At 49.2% G+C, this 22,868-nt stretch overlaps 1 protein-coding gene across 1 annotated transcript in view; it reads left to right on the top strand.

The window, feature by feature from the left end:
* Gm32742 (predicted gene, 32742) overlaps positions 1-22,868 on the top strand; it is a 36,606-nt gene that overhangs the window by 6,063 nt on the left and 7,675 nt on the right. Inside the window, exons 2-28 of the mRNA XM_017313740.1 lie at positions 2,455-2,497; positions 2,720-2,937; positions 3,531-3,692; positions 4,487-4,669; positions 5,107-5,212; positions 5,499-5,594; positions 5,696-5,867; positions 5,960-6,122; positions 6,778-6,957; positions 8,329-8,503; positions 9,480-9,595; positions 10,240-10,359; positions 10,533-10,768; positions 10,928-11,049; positions 11,726-11,956; positions 12,612-12,947; positions 13,318-13,698; positions 14,758-14,928; positions 15,156-15,313; positions 16,553-16,693; positions 17,290-17,407; positions 17,625-17,809; positions 17,996-18,121; positions 18,237-18,429; positions 19,469-19,591; positions 20,695-20,843; positions 21,499-21,585. Coding sequence (XP_017169229.1) covers positions 2,779-2,937; positions 3,531-3,692; positions 4,487-4,669; positions 5,107-5,212; positions 5,499-5,594; positions 5,696-5,867; positions 5,960-6,122; positions 6,778-6,957; positions 8,329-8,503; positions 9,480-9,595; positions 10,240-10,359; positions 10,533-10,768; positions 10,928-11,049; positions 11,726-11,956; positions 12,612-12,947; positions 13,318-13,698; positions 14,758-14,928; positions 15,156-15,313; positions 16,553-16,693; positions 17,290-17,407; positions 17,625-17,809; positions 17,996-18,121; positions 18,237-18,429; positions 19,469-19,591; positions 20,695-20,843; positions 21,499-21,585 — 4,389 coding nt within the window. The 5' untranslated portion in view covers positions 2,455-2,497; positions 2,720-2,778. The remainder of the gene's footprint in view (positions 1-2,454; positions 2,498-2,719; positions 2,938-3,530; positions 3,693-4,486; positions 4,670-5,106; positions 5,213-5,498; positions 5,595-5,695; positions 5,868-5,959; positions 6,123-6,777; positions 6,958-8,328; positions 8,504-9,479; positions 9,596-10,239; positions 10,360-10,532; positions 10,769-10,927; positions 11,050-11,725; positions 11,957-12,611; positions 12,948-13,317; positions 13,699-14,757; positions 14,929-15,155; positions 15,314-16,552; positions 16,694-17,289; positions 17,408-17,624; positions 17,810-17,995; positions 18,122-18,236; positions 18,430-19,468; positions 19,592-20,694; positions 20,844-21,498; positions 21,586-22,868) is intronic.

Here is a 22,868-nt window from a genome sequence, read left to right as displayed (position 1 = left end):
GTGAACATAGTATGGCCATTAGCTAAAGTACTCACCCGGTATCTATAATTACTAGGAGTGGGACACACGGGAACTCTAAGAGGTTCTGCAAATCTGAAATTGTTCTTTAGAAACTAAGCTTATTAAAATACATACTTACTGTCATATTCCAGGAAAAACTTAACTTTGTAGTTAGACCCACAGAAAATCAAAGCTGAGTGAGACAACCCAGGACACCAACAGAAACCTGGGAACTGGTAGTGTTAGGAAATGGCAGAAATGACAGTTGGAAGCCAGGCACTTAAAGGTGGTGCAGGACTTGAATCCCGGCACTCAAGAGGCAGAGTCAGGCGGATCTCTGAGTTCCAGGCCTGCCTGGTCTGCAGAGTGAGTTCCAGGAAGCCAGGGTCACACAGAGAAACCCTGTCTCAAAAATCAAACAAACAGATGGACAGACAGAAGTGATAGTTGGAACCAGGGGAGATACAGTAGGCCTGGCAGTGACCAGCTATCAGACAACTTGAACAAAAAGACAAGGCCCAGCACTAAGCCCCCTTAGGAGCTTCATGCCAGAGAAGGACTATGTGACATAGGTGAGCCTGCAAAATGGTGCTGGGCTAATGTGGAGTAAAACCCAAGGCCGGTTAGTGTGACTATATTTAAATGCGTTCAAAAGAGTGTCTGCTTAAACTTTAAAAAGACATACACACACACACACACACACACACACACACACACACACACACACACACACACACACCTGCTAACAGCATTTTCTCTCCTCCCTCATTCTAGCAGATACCTACACCCCACTGCTTGGTCCATGCCAGCTCACCAATTCCTGCAAGCTCACAGTGCCACCTACTGGCAAGACAAAAAGCAGGCAGGGCGAACGGCTCAGCAACAAAATAGCTGAAAAGAGTCAGGTGCCTATCAAGGGTCTCTCACAGGCTGAGGGACTCTGCAAAGCAGTGGCCCTACAGGAAGCTATCAGCCTGGAGGACAGTGAGCACTTAAATCTAAATTTCCCCCTCAAAAGAGTCTCTACAAGGAGCCTTTACTTCTACACCTCGTAATTCTCTTTCCAGCCCTGACTGCAAAATAGCATCCAGCGATCGATCCTTCTGAGCTTCTAGGACATCCTTTTAAGTATCACCACACCCAGAAAGGAGCCTAGAAAATAGATAATAGGTCGAAATAATGATAGATCAAAAGACCAAAACTGGTTAAGTGAATGGAATTCCCTTGAACTGGGGTCACTTGTCTGGGTGTCAAGTGGGTGATCTCTTCTTAAAAGCAATCAATTGTAAGTTACTTGAAGGGAACATTGATGAATAACACAGGGCAAATCAAAATCCATTTCTGCTTCCTCCTCCTCCTCTTCCTTCTCCTCCTCCTCTTCCTCTTCTTCATCTTCCTCCCCCTCCCTCTCTTTTAAATTAGGCCTCACTGCAATGTGATATATTGAATTTTTCTGAAGGCTTCTAAGCAACCATCCATCACACAGAGCACTGAACCTGATCTGGGTTTACGCTCTTCACGATACTTCTGGTCTTGTGGGCATCAGTGATTTTTCACAGCAGCCATAAAGAAAGCTGGGCAGTATTACCCACTATCACTTTTTATAAGCAATAAAGCAATGGATTATTCCATTTTGAGAGCCTGCTTTTCTCAGCCGCATCCACTGCTCATCTTCTCTGGGGAATCACCTGGTTGCACCAGGGACTCTGGCTGCTTTGCAGTTTCCAGTGACTTCTTGTATGCATGGTCTAGGAGCACTTGAACGGCGTCACCCATCTGTTAAAACTGAATTTCAGTCCAGAATGGGGCTCCGACTTTTTCACTATAAATGAGGGGGAAGAGCTAGATGGCTCCCTAAGGGTTTGTGAGTGTGTGTTGTATTGTGTGTCCTGTAGCAGAGACAAAAACTGTAATCTCTCTACCTTATCTCTCATGGGGTTTGCACCCAGAATGCTTAAAGGAGTCTGACTATTTGGCCTTGTGAAAGGAAAATGCTGGAACAACCCTTGGCTTCACTCTGCCCAATGCTAAGCTTGCTGGCTCATGCTGCTCGGGAGGAAAGGTAGAGGAGAAGAGAAAAGGAGCCATGGAGTTGCATGGTCTGGGCCAAGGCTGCCCAGAGGACCCATATCTCAGATTTCATCCTCATGACTTATTCAGTGACTGACAGCTATCGCTGCCACCAGGCAGAAGCTGTCCTTCCAGAGCCCAGATCACTCTGCCTCTGTTGAACACCATTATCTTGTCTCCTCATGCCTGTCACCCTGTCCATCACTTTGCCTCCCCTATCTCTCCACCTCTGCCTGATACCTTCCTTGGTGCCTCACCTCACCCACCTCCACATCTGCTTTGCTCTCTGCTGCTGTTACCCCTGCCCAGAAGATGAAGGGTCTCTTCTTTGGTAACCTCCCAGAGGTACCGGTCCTCATAGCTGCCTTCTGCTTCATCCTCCAGAGACCCACATGCCTGGTCATAGAGCATCCTCTGGCCTGCCAAGGTGAGATTGCCTGTGCAAAAGGAGAGCCGGACCCACCAGGATGCCCAGAGGGTAGAGGCTTAAATTAAATTTGTACAAAGAAGTTTGGGAGTAAAATTGAGGAGAGGGGAGAGCTGTGAGGAGAGCTAATGACTAATGTCGGGGAAGAGGAGCCCTGGGAAATCACAGGGACCAGCTCTTGGGTGTTAACCCTTTCTGTCACCCCCCCACCCCACCCCATAGGTAGGCCCTGCTCTGTGCCGACACCTGCCCCTTGTCCCCCTGGAACTTTCCTCTCTGGAATGGGTCCCCATACCACCCCTTCCTGCCACCTCTGCCCTTCGGAGTTCTTCAACCCCTGGCACGGCCAGAATGCATGTTTCCCGTGCGGCTCTGAGGCCACCCAGCCAGAGGAGGGCAAGGACACCTGTGTCTGTCAGAGACCTGGACGTAGATTCCAGGTATGCCCTCCTGCAGTGGGACCCAAGGGCGGGCTGCATTTCCAGGGCTGTTTCGGTTCCCAGTCAAGTTTAGCTCAGGTGTAACCTGACCAATGTAGGCTTGGGAGTAAGGTTGTAAGGTACAGTTAAATGTGAATTTCAGGTAAATACTGGATAGTGTTTTAGTGTCTTATGGGACTAATCAAAAGTATTCATACACCTGAAATTCAGATTTAACTGGTTTCTCTGTGGGGATAGTTAGTTGGATAGTTAGTTACTTTGCTAAATATAGTTAACTTTCTGGAAGGAAATGTCATTATATAGAGTGATCCCTCAAAACACACTTCCACCCAGGCCCTTCTAACCTGAATTTTTCCTGTAAGCCAGCAAATGTGCTTGTAAGCCCTTCTGTTAACTGAAATTCTCCTGTCCTCTTAACTAAAATGATAGTATACCAGTAACCACAGCAACCATGCCCCTGTGCCACTCCAACCCTGTCTGCTCACTTCACCTCTCCTGCCCTCTCTCCTGGTACATCTCAGAAATGTTCACACCTAAAGGCTATTAACCAGCCAGCCTGAGATGGGCCTCCTCCCACACATCCTTACTTCCAGCCCAGCGATGGCCAGTGCCCTTGCCTCCCTGGCTATGAAGACATTGGTGACCCAGTGGGCTGTGTCCAGAGGGAACACCACGACTGCAAAGACGGAGCCACTTGGAACCAGGAGGGGAAATGTCTGACCAAAGAACAATGGAGTGACCACTGTGCCCAGGAGGTAGGAGGGTGCTCAGAGACCCTTGTTGCTGTACCCAAATATAGCTACTCAAATCAACCCTGGTGGTGGTGGTGACAGCTGCACTCCTCGATACCTGTCCCAACATTCTGGGTTCTCAAATGAAACACACACACACACCCTTATATTTTCATATGCCTTAAACAGCTTAATGGTTGGGCCACTTCCAAACCTCCACATGGTTAACACGCTCACCTCTGATAATCGTGAGTTACTACTTACTTTTAAAACCTATACTCCATCTTGGCTGCCCTAAACCCAGACCTGCAGCCCTCTTGGACTTAGTTCCCCAGCACCTACATGCAGCCATGTTCACTGTCTGCTACACCTCAGGCATGGCTTCTACTCATTTCCTAACATGGCAGCTATCTCCCTTCCTGCTCCTTCCTTAGTCCCTTGCCTGGGATCCTCAAGTCCCACGTCCGTCTCTCTGCCCAGCCATTGGCTGCTGGCAACTTTATTTACCAATCAAAACTACCTGGGGGCAGGGTCCCTCAGTGTCTTATGTGCACATGTGCAGATTCTCATGCAATTTGGAGAACCAAATTAACATAATATAAGCAGCATTAGACCAAATCCACAACACACTCTTTCCTCCTGCATCTCCTTTCTACTATTCCAAGTCCAGTCTGGGTTGTTCTACCAGGCAGGCCCTCCCTGGAAACACAGAGGGCTGTACTTTGAAGTCTGACATAGTTCCCATAAGAAAACCTGAAGATTAGTAAGGAGTCCCTCTTCCAGAGAAGTATCCCTGAGCAGTCAGAATCTCTGCTCAGGTGTGTCCCACGCCGGGAGATGCTCGTGGCTATGACCCGAGCCTGGGACTCTGCTTGTGCTGGGGACAGCAGTCGAGTGGAACGTGTGGACCCCTCTGCTCAGGAGAACAGAGACATATCCTGCAGCTCAGCTGTGCTCAGGGCGTCCCACAGATCTTCATCCCTGAAGGCACTGGAAGCCAGGTATGGTGTTCTGAAGGCCAAGCCTACATTAAGCCGTAGTGTGACTAACTGCCCTCAAAGATAGACCGTGTGGGGTGACTGTGTATGGACAGGCCCAGAGGCCACTGTCCCAGCTCACGTCATGTTGCAACCTGCCCTATATACAAGGTTCCAAAGCAATAGAAAAGTCCCTTTGGGCAGTTTTATTTCCTCTTATAATCTCATTAAATATGCAGCAGGCCTTGAGTGTGCTAAGGAGGAGATACATGTCTGAGAGAAAATGATCCAAGGTTGTTTCTGATCTTAGATCTACTATAACACCACCTCCCGTTCATCCCTCCATTCATACGGGGCTCCCCAAGAGATTCTCCACACCTTCCTACCAACTGTGTCCCTCTTGGTGTCTTCAGGAAAGAGCTAATACCCCCTATCTCGAACCCTCACGTCCTCATTTCTAGGGTTTTTACCTCTTGGACAAGCCTTCCTCGCCACGTGCTGTGGGTCATCCCTGCAACTTAGACCAAGGGATGAAGTCTGTGCCTCTGTATGTGATCAATGTGAATGGTAAGAGAGATCAATGGGTAGGGGACACGGGGACACCATGACTCAGGACCACACATGTGTAAACTTAATATTTTGCATGTTTGCATACTCTGTCCTCCTGCAGAAGTTGGGGAGTGGTAGGCAACACCTACCTAAGGGCTCCCTGAGAACAACAGATGGACTTTGGTTCCTCTGTGTTTTAGAGGGTAGACTCTTACAGTGTACAAATCAGGGCTTCCTGGCTTTAGTAGTAGGAAAGTCTCTCAGCCCAGTGCCCACAGGGTCAAAGCTTTCTGTCTCCACCTAGAGCATGGCTTCCAGGGTCTGACCAGACCAGGCCCTGAGCTTCTGCACATGCTGGGCCTGCCTCTAATGGATCCCAGGCATTCAGACCAGGGACCAGGTAAGTCTTTTAACCTCACCATAGGCTCTCCTCCCCTCCTTGCCCTATCCAAGGCTATAGTTCAGGGTCATCTGAAAGTAGCTGCTGTGTCTCCTGCTCAGAATCCTTCCTAGGAAACTTAACAGATGAACATCAGACCTACCCTTGGTCACCGGGTCTCAATTCCACATACTCTGGAGATATGTTGGGTATCCAGAACCCTATAGTCTGCCTCCAAACCAATGATACACTGGCTTTCCTGGTGACTCGTGAGCATTACCCAGAATATGACCTGTAAGTATCCAGAGTCATGGCCCTGTACCATGAAGGACATGCATCAGGCACTACCAGCAAAAGGTAACATGCCCTACTCTCTCCACGCCCAGGGGCCACTTCTACAACACACTGCAGCAGTTTGACTGGGGGCGCTTCCGGGCCCTGGCTGAGGAGTCTCAGCTCTCTGAGCAAAGGCCCCGCCTCTTCCTGCAGCAGTTCCAGCTACCGGGAGTCTACGTCTTCCATCTAAACAGCAACCGGCATCGGAAGATGGTTAGTCTGTGATAGTATGCCTTGTTTAAGACCTCGGCGATCATTTCCCCCTCAAAAACAAAACAAAACAAGCAAACAAAAACCAATGACAGAAAGGGATTATTTGGCACCATCAAACGTTCAGGTTCTCATAACCCTAAGATATGGTTTGGGGTTCACTGAGGTCCCCATCATAGTAGCCCAGTATATGATGTGTTAGGACCGATCTGCTCGGTGGGTGTAAGCATGGTGCACTGCCTGGTTAGGAGCTTTGCTTATCTCTCACGACCTTCCATTTGATCTTCCCTGCCTACCCATCTTTCATCCTTGCACATCTTAAGCCAATCTGCACAGTAACTTATCCTTAGGAACTACGCTCTGCCGTTACACCTCTGGCTACCTTGTCTGTGTCACAAGCGATTTAGTATCTCCTCCTGTTGGACAGAGATCTTCTAAGAGTCCTGTAGACCAAATCCCAGAGCACATAGCCACTTCCCTCTATATGGAGAGTTATCCAATATGAATGGATTTCCCAGGAAACCCCAACTTTTGCCCACTAGCCCCCAAGGATGAATGGTTATCTGGTTAATATTGGAATGCCTGGGCTGCCTCTCTGCCTCCTGCCAGTCTCTGGCAAATGGTGGCACAAAGACTGAACAGGCTTCTTTCTACCTAGTACCTCCGTACTCTCCCCGCTGGGGGCCGGTGCTTTGTGGATGGGCCCTTTGCCATGACGACACCCAGGAATCTTATCCAGACTGGTATTGCCAAAATCCCCAAACCAGTGAAGAAGCCTCACTGGCCAGGAGCCCTGGGGGCGATGCTGTTTCTTCTAGGGCCCTGCCTGATTTTGTTGGTGAGTAGAGCTTACAAGTAGCATCTTGCAAGTCCCTTCCTTCCAATCCTGCTTGTAGGAGGCATCATAATAGCTGCCAAGATGGAGATGGAAGGAAGGATCAGAGGCCTCGGGCCACCAGTGCCATGCCTAACAGAAGGAAGAATAGATACAAGAACAAAATATGACAGATCTGTAGTAAAGCCTTGCATGGGCCCCTGGCCACACAAAGACAGGGCTGAACATTCTCTCTGGGAGGTCAGGATAGACTTTCCAGAAGATACAATCCCTGAGATAGACACAGAAGAGCACGCACGGTCCCTGTGCTAATAAGGGGGTTAGAAAGTCCAGAGAAAGAAGTATCTTATAAATCCAATCAACTACCAGCCAAAGCATTCAGGAGAGGCTGGGAAGATAGGTGAGTAGGTGAAGTGTTTACCTTGCAAGCATGAAGACCTGAACCTGATCCCCAGCACGCATGTAAAACTGAGCACAGCAGCACATGCCTGTAACCCCAGCTTTGAGGAGATGAAGATGAAGATACCCCTGGGGCTTGTTGGCCAGCACCCCTAGTCGAGTCAGCAAGCCCCAGGTCCCAGTTAGAGACCTTGCCTCACAAAACAAGTGGATGGCAACTGAGGAGCAACACGTGGCGTTGACTCTAGCCTCCACATGCATAGACAAAAAGATGCATTAACCTACACACACACACACACACACACACACACACACACAATGAATTGCATTTATACCGAAAAAGCACAGATTTTTTTCTCACCATTATTCTCTAAACAATACATCAGGGCAACTATTTACAAAGTATTTACATTGCATTGGGTAATATACATAAGTATAGATGATCTGAAATACATCACAGGGTGTGGGTGAGTTGTAAACAAATAACATGCCAGCTAATACCAAAGACTTGAGCATCTGTGGGTTTTGGTACCCACGGGAAGTCCTGGAACGAGTCCCTGTGGATATCAAGAGATGACAGCATTAGCAGCAATGTTTCAAAGACACAAAACACCAGTCTTTGGCTCTGGGGACCAAGTGGCTGTGGCTGGAGCCTCTGCCTCTGCAGCCAAAGATAAGGCTAGAACAGCTCATCTTTCTAGCTCTGCTGTGGCCAAAAAGACTAAGGAAGGCTTGTTTTCTAGGCAGCAGATGAGGATACTGAGCGAATGAGAGCTCCTGAGAAGACTTTAGTTTATAATACACAACAGCCTAAGGGCAGGGAAGGGTTAAAGAGGCAGCTACATCGAACAGGGCCTTTCATGGGGTAAAAGCAAAGGAGATGAGATACCCCCAAGCCAAGAGGGGAACTTCTCCAGAAAGGATACCGCTCAGCTTCCTCCTTCCTGCCTTTCCCCGCGGTGTGTGTGCCCTTAGATTCAGTGTAAGAGCCTCAGCTGGGCTCGGAAGGCTGCTCCACACCCCATCTTCAGGACTCACCAGCAAAGATATAATCTTGATGTCTACATGTCCCCAAGGACTGGTATGATATTAGTGAGGAGAGGCCAATCACCCCGAGACTGCGAGGTCCTCAGAGCTGAAGGGAGTCATGGTGAGTGACAATCTGGGATTAGATTCCAAGGGCCCCAAATCCAACTGGCAGGTTCTGCCATGCTTCAACTTCCTGGGTTACTCTTTGCTCAGTCTGCTGCCTAGAAGACATCATTCATCCACTTGTTTTCCCAGAGAGCATTTATTAAGCGGCTGCTGTATACAGATGTTGCTAGGCACTAGGAATACAGTGTAGAGTTGGAAAGAGACATCTGACCACAAATTTGTCAAGTAAAAAAGTAGTACAACCATGCGCAGAGAACTCAGATTAAGAAATGGGGCAGGCCACTGTTGACTGACACACAGATCCGGAACCAACGACCCTAGATTCTCGGGATTCCAAAAGAAATTAGGAAACAGGTTGGTGAAAGAAACCAATTTATTTTTAGGTTGGCCCAATCAGAGAAAGAATCTAATTTCTATCCACCAGGACAGTTTATAGACTATAAGACAGAGGCCAGAGATATGCAAATGTGGGTGTGAGATAGTCGACTGGGTCTTTTCTTGGAGAGAAGGCTAGTTGGACCCAGGCTGCCTCCATGTCTCTGCGTACTCAGTGCTTTCTTTACTGTCAGCATGGAGGGTGTGTTATATTCTTACAAGTTATGTTGTTCCACCACCGAGGGGCAAATTGCAGATCGTATTGTACATCCTGCTGAAGCTCCCCTTCCAACTGTTGCCACTCAAAGTTCAGTCAGAGAGCAGGGTTGGGTTTAAGTTGTGCCTCTAGAACTTCAGTATGCATAAGGCTTTGCAGCAGTGGGGAGGGAGGTCCATGGTCTTCTGACTCCACAAGGCAGGGGTCAGGCACAGCGTTCTGCATTCCGGTCAAGTTTCTCAGAAACACTTGTGGTCCATGCAAGCATCATGCCTTTAGGAGACAGACTGAATCTGCTGAGAACCTGGAAGAAGATACGTTGAAGGTGTGTCTAGATCTGCGTGTGGGGACGCTAATCATACGCCCATCCCTCGCACAGGTGGGACCTGGGAGGACCAGGTAGACCTAGAATGGTTTGACACAGAGGTCTTCTTTGGGATACTGCATCGGCAGTCTCTGACAGTGACGGCCAGTCTCAGCCAAATCAACAAGGAGGTAACTGGAAGGCCCAAAAGGTGCTTCTGTTCATGGCCAGCAGAGACAAGCAGGGCTGGAAGTGGATGCAATGGGGGAGGGGGGATGAATGGGACGTGGGATGGAGCCTAAAGAACTCCGGGGCAAAGGAAAGATAGAAAATTTCAGATTAATTAGGACTGATATTAAGAAACGTATAGACTAATTGACAAGGAAGGGAGGGAGGGAGGGAGGGAGGGAGGGAGGGAGGGAGGGAGGGAGGGAGGGAGGGAGGCAGGCAGGCAGGCAGGCAGGCAGGCAGGCAGGCAGGCAGGCAGGCAGGCAAAGCCAAATAGGCCTTAGATTCCTATCCCTGGTCTTCAGTGACAGACATTGGAAATAAGTCAATACATTAGAAGTCTAAGTATCCAAACTGGCCAGGAGCTGGAGATATATCTCAGTGACAGCATCCGCCTGGCGTGTTGTATGCATGAGGTTTGATCCCCAGCATTGACTTGAGGGGAGAACTTTATTCTTGCCAGTTTTATCCATTTCTTCCAAGTGTCCTCAGAAGCCGGTTCTCTGCCATCTCTCCAGATATTGGCAGTAGAGGGCGCTCTAAGCTTACAGTAAAAAGCTGGTGGCTCTTGGGTGGTAGTCAAGACTGACTAATTCCTCTCTCTCAGCTCAAAGTCCTCTACCGCAAACTTCTGAATGAAGCTGGTTCTCTCCGGCAGCTGTGGGGTGCTCAGCGTGGCACCTCAGCTTCCACTAACCAGATTCTAATCCAGAGAAAGCAACAAGAGGTTGGACTTTGAATTTGCACCTTCCCACCCAGCCTCTGTGCCCTCTCACAGTCCCCAAGCCCTGTCCCCTCCCCACCCCGTCCCTCCTCCCTGCCCCCGCCCCCCGTCCCCACCCCACCAGCCCTGGTGCTTGGAGCCCTACAGGTAAAAGGGGCAATGTGTCTTTGACCCAGGCCGCTAAGGCAGTTGCCATGGCTGCAGAGGAAGAGTCTAGGCAGAGGCGAAGCCTGGTGGGCGAGTATGCAGCAAGCCTTGCTCACCAACTGGAGCTCCTTCACCAAGACCTCTGTGCCAGGCAGGACCAGTGGGCCTCTTTCTACTCAGCGTTGATGGAAGCTCGGTGGCTGCTGAAGGCATCTGCAAGCTCTAGCCCAGAGACGTCCCCACAGCCTGGGCAAAGCCCTGGAGAGTATGTACCTGGTTAGCCTGAATCAGAGGGTGGAATGCAAACCAGGGAAAGAGAGTATGGATGGCTTCACAGAGTTCCAGCAGTAGCGACGTTAAGTGTCCTTTTTCCATCTCTCATTGTCTCTGCACTCTGACCGGCATGCCATATGTGTCTCTGCAGGGTGGATTCTCGGCTGGACACTCTGCTGGGCCGCTTGTCCCAGGCCATGCTGCAAGAAGGTCACCGCTTGAAGGCTTGGGGTTTCCTGGACACTGGAACAGGGGCGGAGCTGCTACAGGCAGGTAAGCACTGATGGCCTCATCAAGGACCTATGGGAACTTAGTCCGTATGTTGAAACTAAATCCCTGCATTCAGGACGTTAGGCACCTCAAAGACCTAAGTCCTTCCCCTAAAACACCTGCAGAGGCAGAAGTGGAAGGGGAAGGACGCGAGGAACCCTGGGAACAGGAGGGAGTTCCTGTTCAATGGCCCCACACAAAAGATGAGGGGAGCTCAGAAACAGGGAGGATGAGGAAGGAAGGCATCACAAATGACAGATTTGCAAACCATATGACACTTCTTGAAAATAAAAGCCTAGCAGATAAATGTGAACAGTCAGGTTTGGAAAATGCTGGGTTTGCCTTGAAAAGATATCCGTTAAAGGCAGAGCAAGTTCTAGAAGTTCTCAGCCCCACCTCAGTACCCACAAAACTTTCCCCCAAAGGACCTTTACCTAGCCTGTAATCTGAGGATACTGGACATTGCAATGGTGATGCTCTGTGCTCAACTCAAAAAAAAAAAAAATTAAAAAGTCTCTATCCTGGGGAGCACTACCCTGGGGAGCACCATTCTTGGGAGCATCATCCTTGGGAGGTTGGGATAAAGTTCCTGCTAACTTCTTCCTGTCTCCAGCCAAGACTCCTAGCCTCCCCAGTCACCTCGGGAGAGGCCCAGCAGGCAGCCTTTGCTTTCCTGCAGCCCCAGCAGGTCCTCAAGAGGGTACTGATGACATCATTGTGAATCCTGTCACCAAGTTGATGGTCCCTGGACCCAACTGTACGATGATACTCCCAGCAAGTGGCCACATAGGGCCCGTACCCCCTGGCTACTTTATCCACCCTGACACTGGGCATGTGCTGCCTGAGGCTGGACACCTGGGATATGATCTGCTGAGCTCAGGGCTGATCCCCATTGCTGACTCTAATGCTGGTAGGACCCTGGCCCACTTCCCAGCCCTAACTTTATTTTGGGCTTCAGAGATAGGGCGATGCTCCCTGGGGACCTCAAGAATGAATGCACACACAGCATGGCTCTGTCCTTGATCAGAGCAAAGCAGTAAACACCTGCTCCTTCACCTCACCCATGACTTCTGCTGGATTCGGGTGGCGCACGCCTTTACTCCAGCAGTGGGGAGGCAGAAGCAGGTGGATCTCTTGTGAGTTTGAGGCCAGCCTGGTCTACAGAGTGAGTTTAGTGCCAGAGAGGCTTCACAGAGAGACTCTGTCAAAAGAAAGAAAGAGGGGAAAGAGGAGGAGGAGGGGGGGGAGGAGAGGGAAGAGGAGGAGGGGGAGGAGGGGGAGGAGAGGGAAGAGGAGGAAGAGGAGGAGGGGGAGGAGGGGAAAGAGGAGGAGGAGGGGGAAAGAGAGGGAGGATGGGGAGGAGGAGGAAGGGAAGGACTGGGAGGAGGAGAAAGGGGAAGAGGAGGAAGAAGATGAGGGGGAGGGGAGGGGGAAGAGGAGGAGAGAGCTGTTCAATGAATGAGAGCAGGTCCCACAGCTGCTGTCTTCCATGATCTACAAAACGGGGAGTGGGGCAGAGGCTAGCAGATGGGGTGTTGCTAACACCTCCCCGTCTCCCTATCCAGGTGATGTCCGAACATCAGAGGCCGCTATTCTCCCCTACATGCCCTACCCAACGAATCCTGTCACAGGCTGCCCAGCAGATACTCACCTGCCCATCCTACAACCAAGAAGAGCATCACAGCTGGGGGCTCTCATGTCTGACCCCATCACAGGCATCGAGGTGCCTGTGCTTGCTGTGACTTTGCATCCCCAAACCAGGGAGTGGCTCACTCTCGGGGGAACATACTGCAGTCCTCTCACCAAGACGTTGGCCCCTTTGGAACTGGGGGGACCCATGGAGGACCCAGTCACAGGAGGCATCGTGCCAATCCTAGGCGTTGGGCTGGATGAACACACAGGTCTCCTGGAAACTATCAATGCCTTCCACCCTGTTGCCCCTGCCTGGCCTAGCTGCCCAGTTTCTCCCAGCCTCCTATCTTCCTCATACTCTGGTCAGGCTGAAAACGATACCCCATTCTCTCTTTCCACTCTACCTCTGCTCCCAACCCTTCCCTCTTCTTCCAAGTTTCCCTCTCCTCTTCCCCCATCTCTACCACAGTATCCCCACGGTAAGTTTACACTAGAAGTAAACCCGAGGGCAGCTCCTCCGTTTTTCTTGCCCTTGGTGCTGCTGTGGCCCTGCCCTGCCTTCCTTCTTCCCTGTGCCTTGCATGTTTATACCACCACAGGTCTCTTTCCCACTTAACCCTCTAGGTGTCTTGCTTCCAGGTCAGGTGCTTGCCGTAGGAGGGCTTCGAGATGCCACCGGGAGCCTCTTGATGCCTGGTGACAGCTTTGTGGAGCCACTGAGTGGGAAGACAGCCCGGCTCCTGGGAGCTTCCCAACAGGCAGGGCAGATATCAGCCCACGCAGGGGGGTCACAGGCCCTGCTGGATGCCAATGTCTTGGTGGCCCAGAGGCAAGTGATTATGATGCTCCAGCAGTGTCGGGAGACCACAGGATCCGGGGCCCAAGAACTGCTGGAGTCTGCCACAAAGGGCATGAGACAAGCCCTGGCCCTCAGTCTGCACCACATCCTCCAGCAGGCTCAGAGGCTGGAGAGGCAGTTGGCAGCAGCGCATGACATTGAAGTCAGTGGTGGCTGTATAGGTATGTGTTGCTTTGGGCCTTGAAATCCCAGCCCCAGAATGGCTCCATATTTCAGTTCCTCACAGCACAGAACAGGGCGCCTCAGCTCGGCTGGCCTTGCATATGTGTGGCCAAAATAAGAGACAAGTTCAGGACCAAACTCTTGTCAGTGGCTTTAGGCTGCCTTCCTCGTCCATCCTCCTAATTACTCCAGTAAGTCTGATACTTTGTGTTTATAAAATGAACAGTCTTGCGATCTCATAAGGTTCCCAGGCTCATAACCAGCCTGACACCCATCTTACATGGGACCCTACCAGACAGGGAGTTGAGTAGCTTGCTCAGCAAGGGTTCTCCACTAGTTGGCAACAGAGTCAGGCCCAAGGCTGGAATCCCCTAAGCCCTCCACCCCCTTCTCATTATTATTCCTTAACAGTCTTCCCTTGCCATCTATAAACTCAGGGGAAGAGACACCCTGTGTTCCACCTCTCCATATGGCCCTGATGTGAAGGGTCAGGGGAGGAAGGAAGAGGAAGTAGGAGTGGCATTTTCCTGAAGTTTATCTCACATCTCACTCTTTCTAGAAGCTCCCATCTGCCCACAGTGTGACACACACACATACTCCAATAAGACCCAGGGTTTTTGGGTTAGAATTGACTGGACTTTGAATACCTATCCCTTAACTCTTTGACCTTGTTTTACATCTTCAAAATGAGGGTTAAAATTGCAGTACATCATAGACTTCAGTAAAGGACCAAATAAAATCTAATGTATGTGGAGTTCTTAGCTCAAATCCTGACACATTGAGTGAATAGGCACTCAGGAATAAGAGTCCCCACCTCACTCCATCCCTCTTCTCAGTGTGGCCTGGAAGCCTTTCCCAGCTTCCCCAAACATCTGGTGCCAATCAGGCCATGCTAACATCACATCTTCCCTTTCGAATTCAATATGCCACCGTGGGCCCAAAGGAAACATAGGCCGTGTTTATACAACAGTTTCTCTGGTCGGGGATGGGACACTTGGAGCCTGGAAAACACTCGGGTGGTTTTGCCTAACCCCCAACTCTTCTTCTCCCAATATCAGGAATAATGTGCTATCCTGGGACAGAGCTCTGGGTCCCAGCCCTGTATGGAATGGAGATCCCAGACCCTGAAGGCTCTGGGCTCATGGTGCCTATCCTGGGCATGCATCAAGATGGGGATTCTGGTGCTACCACACCCCTGGCAGGCACAATGCAGGATGCGGCTGGTGAAGGTGAAAAGCAGAATGGACCCCCTCAAGCTCCAGGGGATCAGAAGTGTGGCTTAGTCCCTGTGGGAAAAGCCTTGCGAAGCTTAGGAGAGGTGGCCCTGATCCTTGGACACAGGCCGGGGGTGGGGGGTGTCAATGGATCAGGTCCTGGGTCTTCTTCCTGTGACTAGGCTTCCTTCCTTCCCCTATATCTGGTCACTAAAGCCAGAGGTGGCTTTGGCTTCCCACAGGTCTTGTCCCAATCTCCATTGGGGCTCAAGCCATAGACCCCTTAACTGGAGAGCATGGTCCTGTCATTGCTGTTCAGATGGATCCCTCTGCCAGAGTGGCAGTGCCCGTGGTGCAGGTGCTGGAGGCCTTGCCGCGTGGAGTGAGGGACCCAGAGCTGGTATGTAGCAGGGGCTTCTTCAATGCATTCACTCACTCAGCAACCACATGATGAGAGCCTCCTGGTTCCAGGCGATGTGGGAGGGGTGGAGATGCAAGTCTTTCTCTAGGGAAGTACTTCAAACCCTGACTAGAGGCGATGAGGATGTTAAATGGGTTCAGGGGAAGGGCACTGGAAGAAGACAGAGAGACGTTCAAGAAGGGTTTACAGGAAGAGAGAATGCTTGGGCCAAAACTTGAAGGGAGGCAGGGAGTGGCCACTCCAGCCTCAGGACAGCAGGAGAAACAGAGAAAGCAAATGTGTGACCAGAAGGAGGGAGAAAAGAGGCAGAGAGGCCAGTGAGGACAACAGGAAACAAATCTCAAGTGACCCGTGCTTAGAGACTAAGACGTGTAATGGGAAAGCCATGTGGACCCAATAAAGAGTTCTAAACACATATGTAATGCCCTAGGGTAATTATTTTTAAACTGTCAAATTTGAAAAATGAGGAATGGCAAAAAGTTATGTATAAGCCCACTACCTTTTTTAATTATATAAATGAAGAAGCAAAGGGCCCTCCCACCACCAGCACCCTCTGTACCCACTGCCAGTGTTCTGCAGACACCACTGGCCTCTTCCATTCTCACCCACCAAATGCAGCCGCTGTTAACAGGTTGTCACACCTCCTTCCAGACATTTTTATGCCTATATATAATCAGCATTCTAGAAATTTCCCTCTGGCACCTGTGCAAAGCATGAATGGAACAGAGCCAGGCCAGAGCAGGAAGCCCTGTCAGGAGGTTGCCGCGGTAACTCAGCAATTGGCAGATTTCCATCAAAATAAAAGTGATTTAGTGTCTTAGCATACATTCTAAGCCCAGTTACAGCTTCAGACACAAAGATGGATATGTATTGAACGCTTTTGTGATAGAAACCAGGAAAATTAAATTTGAGTCCCAACACCACCATCTCTTAGATCTGTATGAAGGAGCCAGATAGGGGCTGGAGTTGGTAGCTATTCTCAGCCATCCTGACCATCCTCCCCTTGCTTTCCCAAGAGAAATGTTGGGGCAGACGCTCGGGGACCCTACAGAGGCTAGATGTCAGATGGGAGGAGAGACTGGGGAGCTGAAAAGAGCTATGGGGTTGTTTTCCCATCTCCAACCAAGTCAACTGCTCCACCAAGTGTCAGGGCATACTGAGGAGCCCTGCAGGTCATGGGGCCTGCAGATGTTTGGCCTCAACAGTCTGACATTGCAGCAGAGCCTCATGGAGCAGGAGCTAAGGGCCCGCCGGCAGTACTGGCAGCTCCAGGAGCAGGAAGAACAGTGCCTGGCAGAACACTTGTGGCACCTGAGCCAGGAGCTCCGTTTCCACCCAGGCCATGAAGCCAGGCTGGAGGTAAGGCCTAAGGTACCATCCCACTGTCCCCACTCCTTCAGAAACCATACAAGTCCTTTTAATGTCCACAGCCCTTGTTTCCCTACTGGCCACAAGAAAGGAATCCATCTCAGGGCAGAAAGTCGCTATCTCAGTTATCTTTTCTATTGCTGTGACAAAACACCATGATTAAGGTGACTTATAAAATAAAATGCTTACTTGGGCTTATGGTTTCAGAGGGTTAGAGTCCATGGTGGCAGAGCAAAGGCATGGGGGAAGGAAAAGAAGAGAGCTCACAATTTGATCTGCAAGTTGGAGGCACAGAGAGCACACTGGGAATGGCATGGGTCTTTTGAAACCTCAAAGCCACATGACACACCCCTTAATCCTTCCCAAACAGTTCTGCCAAGTGGGGACCAAATATTCCAATATATGGGTCAATGAGGTGTTATTCTCATAAACCACCATAGTCCCCAAACTCACCAGGTTCTAGATCTCAGTTATCCCTAAGTCTCTCAGCTGTGTGGAGGTAGAAGGGAGGCTGGCATGAAGTGGGCCGGCTTAGAGCCCTACGTTCTCATCAGGGCTCAGCCCTTGGTACTTTCTGTCCAATGTAGCTGAGGGCTGCTGAGGAGGCTTGTACAGCCCTAGAGGCCTGCTGCCTTCAGGAGACAGAACGACGAGCTAGAGCCCTGAGCATGCTCAGCAGCCCAGAACGGCACTTGCTTTCTCAAGGTGGGTAACAAGCCCTACTAGTAGTGCTTTTATGCACCACTGCCAGGGAGCACAAGAATTCCCTCCACCACATGAATGTGCACATCCCTCCCAGGTCCCCACTAGGCCTTGGCTCACACCTGGCAGGTTCCCTGGCTCAAATCAAAACTGCTGTCTTTTCTTCCTCCTCCCATGCTGGTAGCTGTTGCCATGTGGCCTCTCTCTTTGCCCTTTGCAGCAGACAGAAAGGAGTGGGAAGAAGAGTCTCACGTGGTGCTGGGCATGCGGAAGGTCCTTCACATGTTAGGGCAGGCCTCAGAAAAACTCAGGAAAGAGTCCCTCAGGTTACAAGGCCAGGAGAAGGAGGTGTGCTTACAGCAGAGTCAGGATCAGAGCCCGCAAGTCTGCAGTCATCAGAGGAAGGTAAGGCCTGAGGCTGGCAAGAGGGTCCCATGGGATAAGGACACTCTACACCATTGTAAGGTCCTTCAGGGACATTTAATTTTCAGGGACTGGTGGGGCCAAAGAACGCTGGATAGATGAAGAAGAGCAAGCAGAAAGAGTGAAAAAGGACCATTTAAATGTAGCATTATGTTTCCTCTGTTCTAGGTAGTACAGCATCTCTCTGATGGGTTTCAGGAGGTGGTGAGGGACAGACAGAACTTCCTGGGCAGGGCTCTTGGTCAACTTCAGTACCAGCGGGAGCTCAGCCGTCTCCAGCTCTTGCATATCCAGGTACTGGTCCTCGAGACATGGCCAAAGAGTTCTGAGTTTCTATCTTTGATGGGAACTGTGGATTTATGAAGTTGGGGGATCTAAGCATGAAATTCAGCTCTTGCTTTCACCCTAGCTTAAGGTCTCGGGAACTCCTGTGTGTTTGGAGAATTACCCTGGAGAGAGATTCTATGGAACAGTCACCGCTTCTCTTGGGAAGCAGGCTGCTGACTGCCCCCTGTTGGTCCCTTTCCTGAAAGGCATCACTGCAATGCTCATAGAGGATCGAGGTTGTCATCTAGAGCTGGAAGATCAGAGGCCAGGAGCAGGTCAGGCCAGTCACTTGCCCACCTTCCTTTTCTTCTGACAGCCCAGACTATGCTCAGATACTCGTAATACCGTAATTAGGGCTTCAGGAACCACGCAGCAGGCCACAATATATTGCTTAGAAAAGATACAGAGAAACATGATATATAAGTTATCTATTACTGCTATAGTTTGTTAATAACTACTCCATCATATCAAAGCTTTAAAAAAAAATCTCCTTTTAACTTCTGAGTCAGAATCTGGATAAGGTTTACCGGGTGACTCTGGCTCAGGGTCTCATGCAGGCTGCAGTGTAGGTACTGGCCAGGGTGACAACATCTCAAGGCTTGACCTAGGCAAGATTCACCTCCACACTCACCCTTGAGGTTGCTGGCAGATCTTCCCCAGGTCAAAGCTATTAACCACAGAGTCTTGGTAGTGCAAAGCTCTGCTTGCAGCTGCTTCCCTCTGAGCGAATAAAGCCAGTAAGTGAAAGCCAGCAAGATGGGGGGCTTTTATAGATTCTTGTGCATTCATCCCAAAAGTGACATTCCATCACTTGCCCTATTTTATTCAGTTGAAATGAGTCACTAGACCCAGCCCACACTCAATTGGGGGGGGGGGGATCACACCAGAGTTAACACATGTTGAGAGAGATCACTGGGGCCATCTTAAAAGCTGCCTGTCATACATAATGCCATATTTGGCAGAGAGAAGGGTTACAGGAGAGGAGGGAGAGAGGGAGGAAGAGAAGCTAGCTAGCTGTACTGGGGATTAACCTAGGAGCTTGCACATGTTAGACAAGTACCCTACCACTGAAGTACATCTCCAGCGTGCTCCCCTGCCCCCCACCCCATCTTTTATTTGAAGACAAGGTTTTACTAAATTGCACAGACTGTGGCCTTAAACTCACTCTGCAGCCCAGGCAGGCTTTGCACTTGTGATCCTCCGGTCTCTGCCTCCCCAAGCAGCTGAGAGTACAGGCCTGAACAACCAAGCCTGGCTCTTGGGATCTTCGTTTGCTTTGCCTACATTGCTATGTTCTCATTCGCTCATATTCAGATGCAGACAAAGTTGACCATACCGAGATGCCACCATTACTCTCCATCATGAAGAAAATAGATACCTGGCCCCAAGACCCCAGGGAAATGGCTGAACTACAAGGACGAATGCACCTCAGACCAGGTAAGCTCCTTTCCCTCAAAGATTATTATAATGTACTCTAGGTAATGATAGCACAAACTCCAAGCCTCATAACAGAGAATCTGAGGAATATGAATGCCGCCTCGCCAGTCACCCTCACCTCCCTGCCTCCACCCTACTCTGACCCCCAAGGGATTTTTCAAAGTGCTGTTGAGCTATAACTAGTCATTTCTTAGAGGACAGTTCCTAAAGGTAGTCTACCTTCCAATCCAACACTGAGTATCAACCTTGGTATGCAACCGACATAGTAAATTGGACTTTATGAGAAATGTAATAAGACACGAGGATTAAAAACAGGAGAACAAAAGAAAAGAGTATTTTTCCCCAGAAAAGGGGCACCCAGATCACTTCGCCAATGAGGGGTATTTTACAATGCCATGTACTGTTCTAAACCTATGGTAACTCATTTATAACCTGGAAAAATAGGTGTTTTTTTAATAGTCACATTATAGGTAAGAAAACTGAAGCTTCTGTATTGTCGTGTTTGCCCCAGAAAACCTAACTCTGATTCTACTGCTCATTTCTTATATAACTGAGAGAACCAATACTCAGAAGCATGTGACTCTCTCAGGGCCATACACAGCCTGCACATGGACAAGGTCCTCCTACAGCTAGCTCTGCTCTCCTCATTCCATGGCGCTGCCCCAGTCCTCTTGGGAATAAGACAAGTGTCTAAAGTCCCTTTTAGACATATACCCACTTAGAGCAATTATGTAAAAACCCATTAGAGAGAGAGTTTTATAGATGAGCAAAAATCTGAATACATCCAACATTACTAAGTGTTTTCTGTCTGCCAGACACAATTCTGAGTATGGCACATCTAGTGATCCAAGCATTAAAATAGAGAAAACGACTGCCAACTTCCCCATGCCTCCCTCTAGGTCTTCTGTTCCTATTGACTGGGGCACATTCTTCCCTGTGGATGGGCACAGGCTTCACTGGAGGATACACAGATGGACAGATGGACGGATGGATGAAGTGAACATTTTTCTAAGTTGAATTGTCATGTTTTGTTGTTGTTGACGTATCATTACCATATGAAGGAAAACAATGACATTATTACCGCTTTGTGTTGATATCTGCAGGACCAAGAAACTCTCTGAAGAATCTCCTGAAGGCTGAGACAATGCAGGAAGAGCTGGAAACTATGCAACCCTCAAAGCTTTCTGCCTGGGAATTTGTGGTTTACCAGTATGGCCTCTCTGTCCTACACCTCCTTGTTCCCCATCTTCAGGTAGGTCTGTTTCTAGAAATCTCCCCAGAAGCCATGGAGGTCAAGGTGGCCAGGAGGAGGCTCAGCAACGAATTCTCTCCAGGAAGAAACTCCTGCAGCAAAAACCACCTCCTTAAGGCAGCTCATGGGAGTTATGTCAGCAACCTAAAATTGAAACTCTTGAATGATATTAATCACATACAGAAAATGAATCAAAGACTGTCTAGATGCCAGAAAAGGTTGATAATTTTCATGAGGTAACTCTTTCAATTGCTTCAAAACCCCGTGATACCAATATGGTTACATTTGCCATTTTTACATGGAGAGAGAAAGATACAGAGTGGTTGAATCAACTTACTCATGATCACAACCAGGAAGGTGGAACCAGGGTTAGAATTCAGGAAATATGATCGCAAACTCTAGGTCTGCCTGCCAGTTGGGAAGTGAGGGTTGAAGTGAAGGTTGTTGTTTATACCAATAATAACTGGTATAAATATAAAATACTAGCTGAAAAGTTCATTTTCCTGTAATGAATTCCCATTCTACTTCCCTTGAATGTCCTTACAATGTAAATGGATCTTCCAGTGCATTCGCCTCTCACTGTGCTTGGTGATACATAGCTGAGAAAACTTCTTAGCAAAAGGTGAGTTTGGGTTGTGTTTGTGACTCTTTTCAGGCTCCAGAAACCACCCTACAGATTGCTTCTCACGTTCCTGCCATGGAAGTCTCAGGAAATGTCTTCCAAGGTTCCTTCTTCTATCAGGTGGTGTAAATTCATCCTCAGATACAGACTGGGGATTCTGGGATCTAGTCAAGACGCAGAGAAGCAAAAGGAACAGATTTTATAAAACATCCCTCTTCCTCAAATCCTAATGAATTTTATTCCCCTTTGAGGGGGGAAAGCCATTAACTAAAACATAATAAATGTCACTGAGTAAGAGCTTTCTCATCAGCAAAGTGCAGTGTCCTGGCTGGTACCCCAAGAAGCATAATGGCCTTGTGCCTATTAATGGATCTCTGCCATTGGACAGCTGGCGTTTCCAAACTGGTATTTCCCGTAAGAGTCATGGTCCCAGCTTCAGGGTCTCTTGCACAGTCATGCCTTTCTACAGAAGTGGCCCTACAGTTGTCCTGCCTCAATAGCTCCTTGGGTACATCTCGTGGAAGCCCCTTCTTGGCAACTCAGAGCTGATGATGAACTTTAAGCAGTGATGACAGTCCCCTCATGACCCATTCTAAGGAGGACCAGCAAGTCAATGAGACCCAGAAACAGTTTAAATGTGGTTAGTTGTGTATCATTAGGGTTTTTAATAGGAACTCACAAAATAAGCATTATTTCATTTGACCTACAAAGAAATTATGAACTCAGCAAGAATAGTTCCAATTTACTAATGGGTCAGGGAGGGAGTCAGGATTCCCACAGGAAAGACACTAGCTGTCAAGTGCCTTTCTTACATGTATTGTATTGCTTTCTATCTCAGCAGTCCTACAGGACAGGCACTCTCTGTCTCCATTTATAACTGGACAGTGGAGGCCGAGAGATGTTCTGTCACCGTCTAAGTGTTAGCAAGAGTTGAGACTCAAGTTCCGGTGTCTGACACACATCGCATCCTCCTAACCCACAGCTAGCCCACCATGCAGCTCTGAGACTGACTCCAACCATCTTAAGCAGTTCCCTGGGGAGACAGATAAGATGTCATTTCAGATAACTTCCCTCACAAGTGATCTGAGAACCCGATTATGGTAAAAGCAAAAAGACGAACCCTGAGACCTTCTGAGACAGTAACTATCAATCTGTGCTCTGTGGACTGCCTGCATCGACTACCTGTCCCCCAGCCATAGCCCACAGAAGCAGAAATCCTGGAATGGGCTCTCACAATAATACCACCTCTCTTGCAATCCCTATTCAACTGAAGCTGGAGAGGCCTTGCATAAGGGAAACCATCTTAGATAATCCAAGAAGAGACAGACAAGCCACTTGGCTCTGAATTTCTAATAGTCTGTTTTCTGTAAGATGGAAAATAAAAACCTTAAGAGTTGGGCTCT

The sequence above is a fragment of the Mus musculus genome, chromosome 9, assembly GCF_000001635.26.
Source record: "Mus musculus strain C57BL/6J chromosome 9, GRCm38.p6 C57BL/6J".
Lineage (NCBI taxonomy): Eukaryota > Metazoa > Chordata > Mammalia > Rodentia > Muridae > Mus > Mus musculus.
Note: the sequence above shows the minus strand (reverse complement) of the source record. Positions and strands in the feature narration are given on the sequence as shown.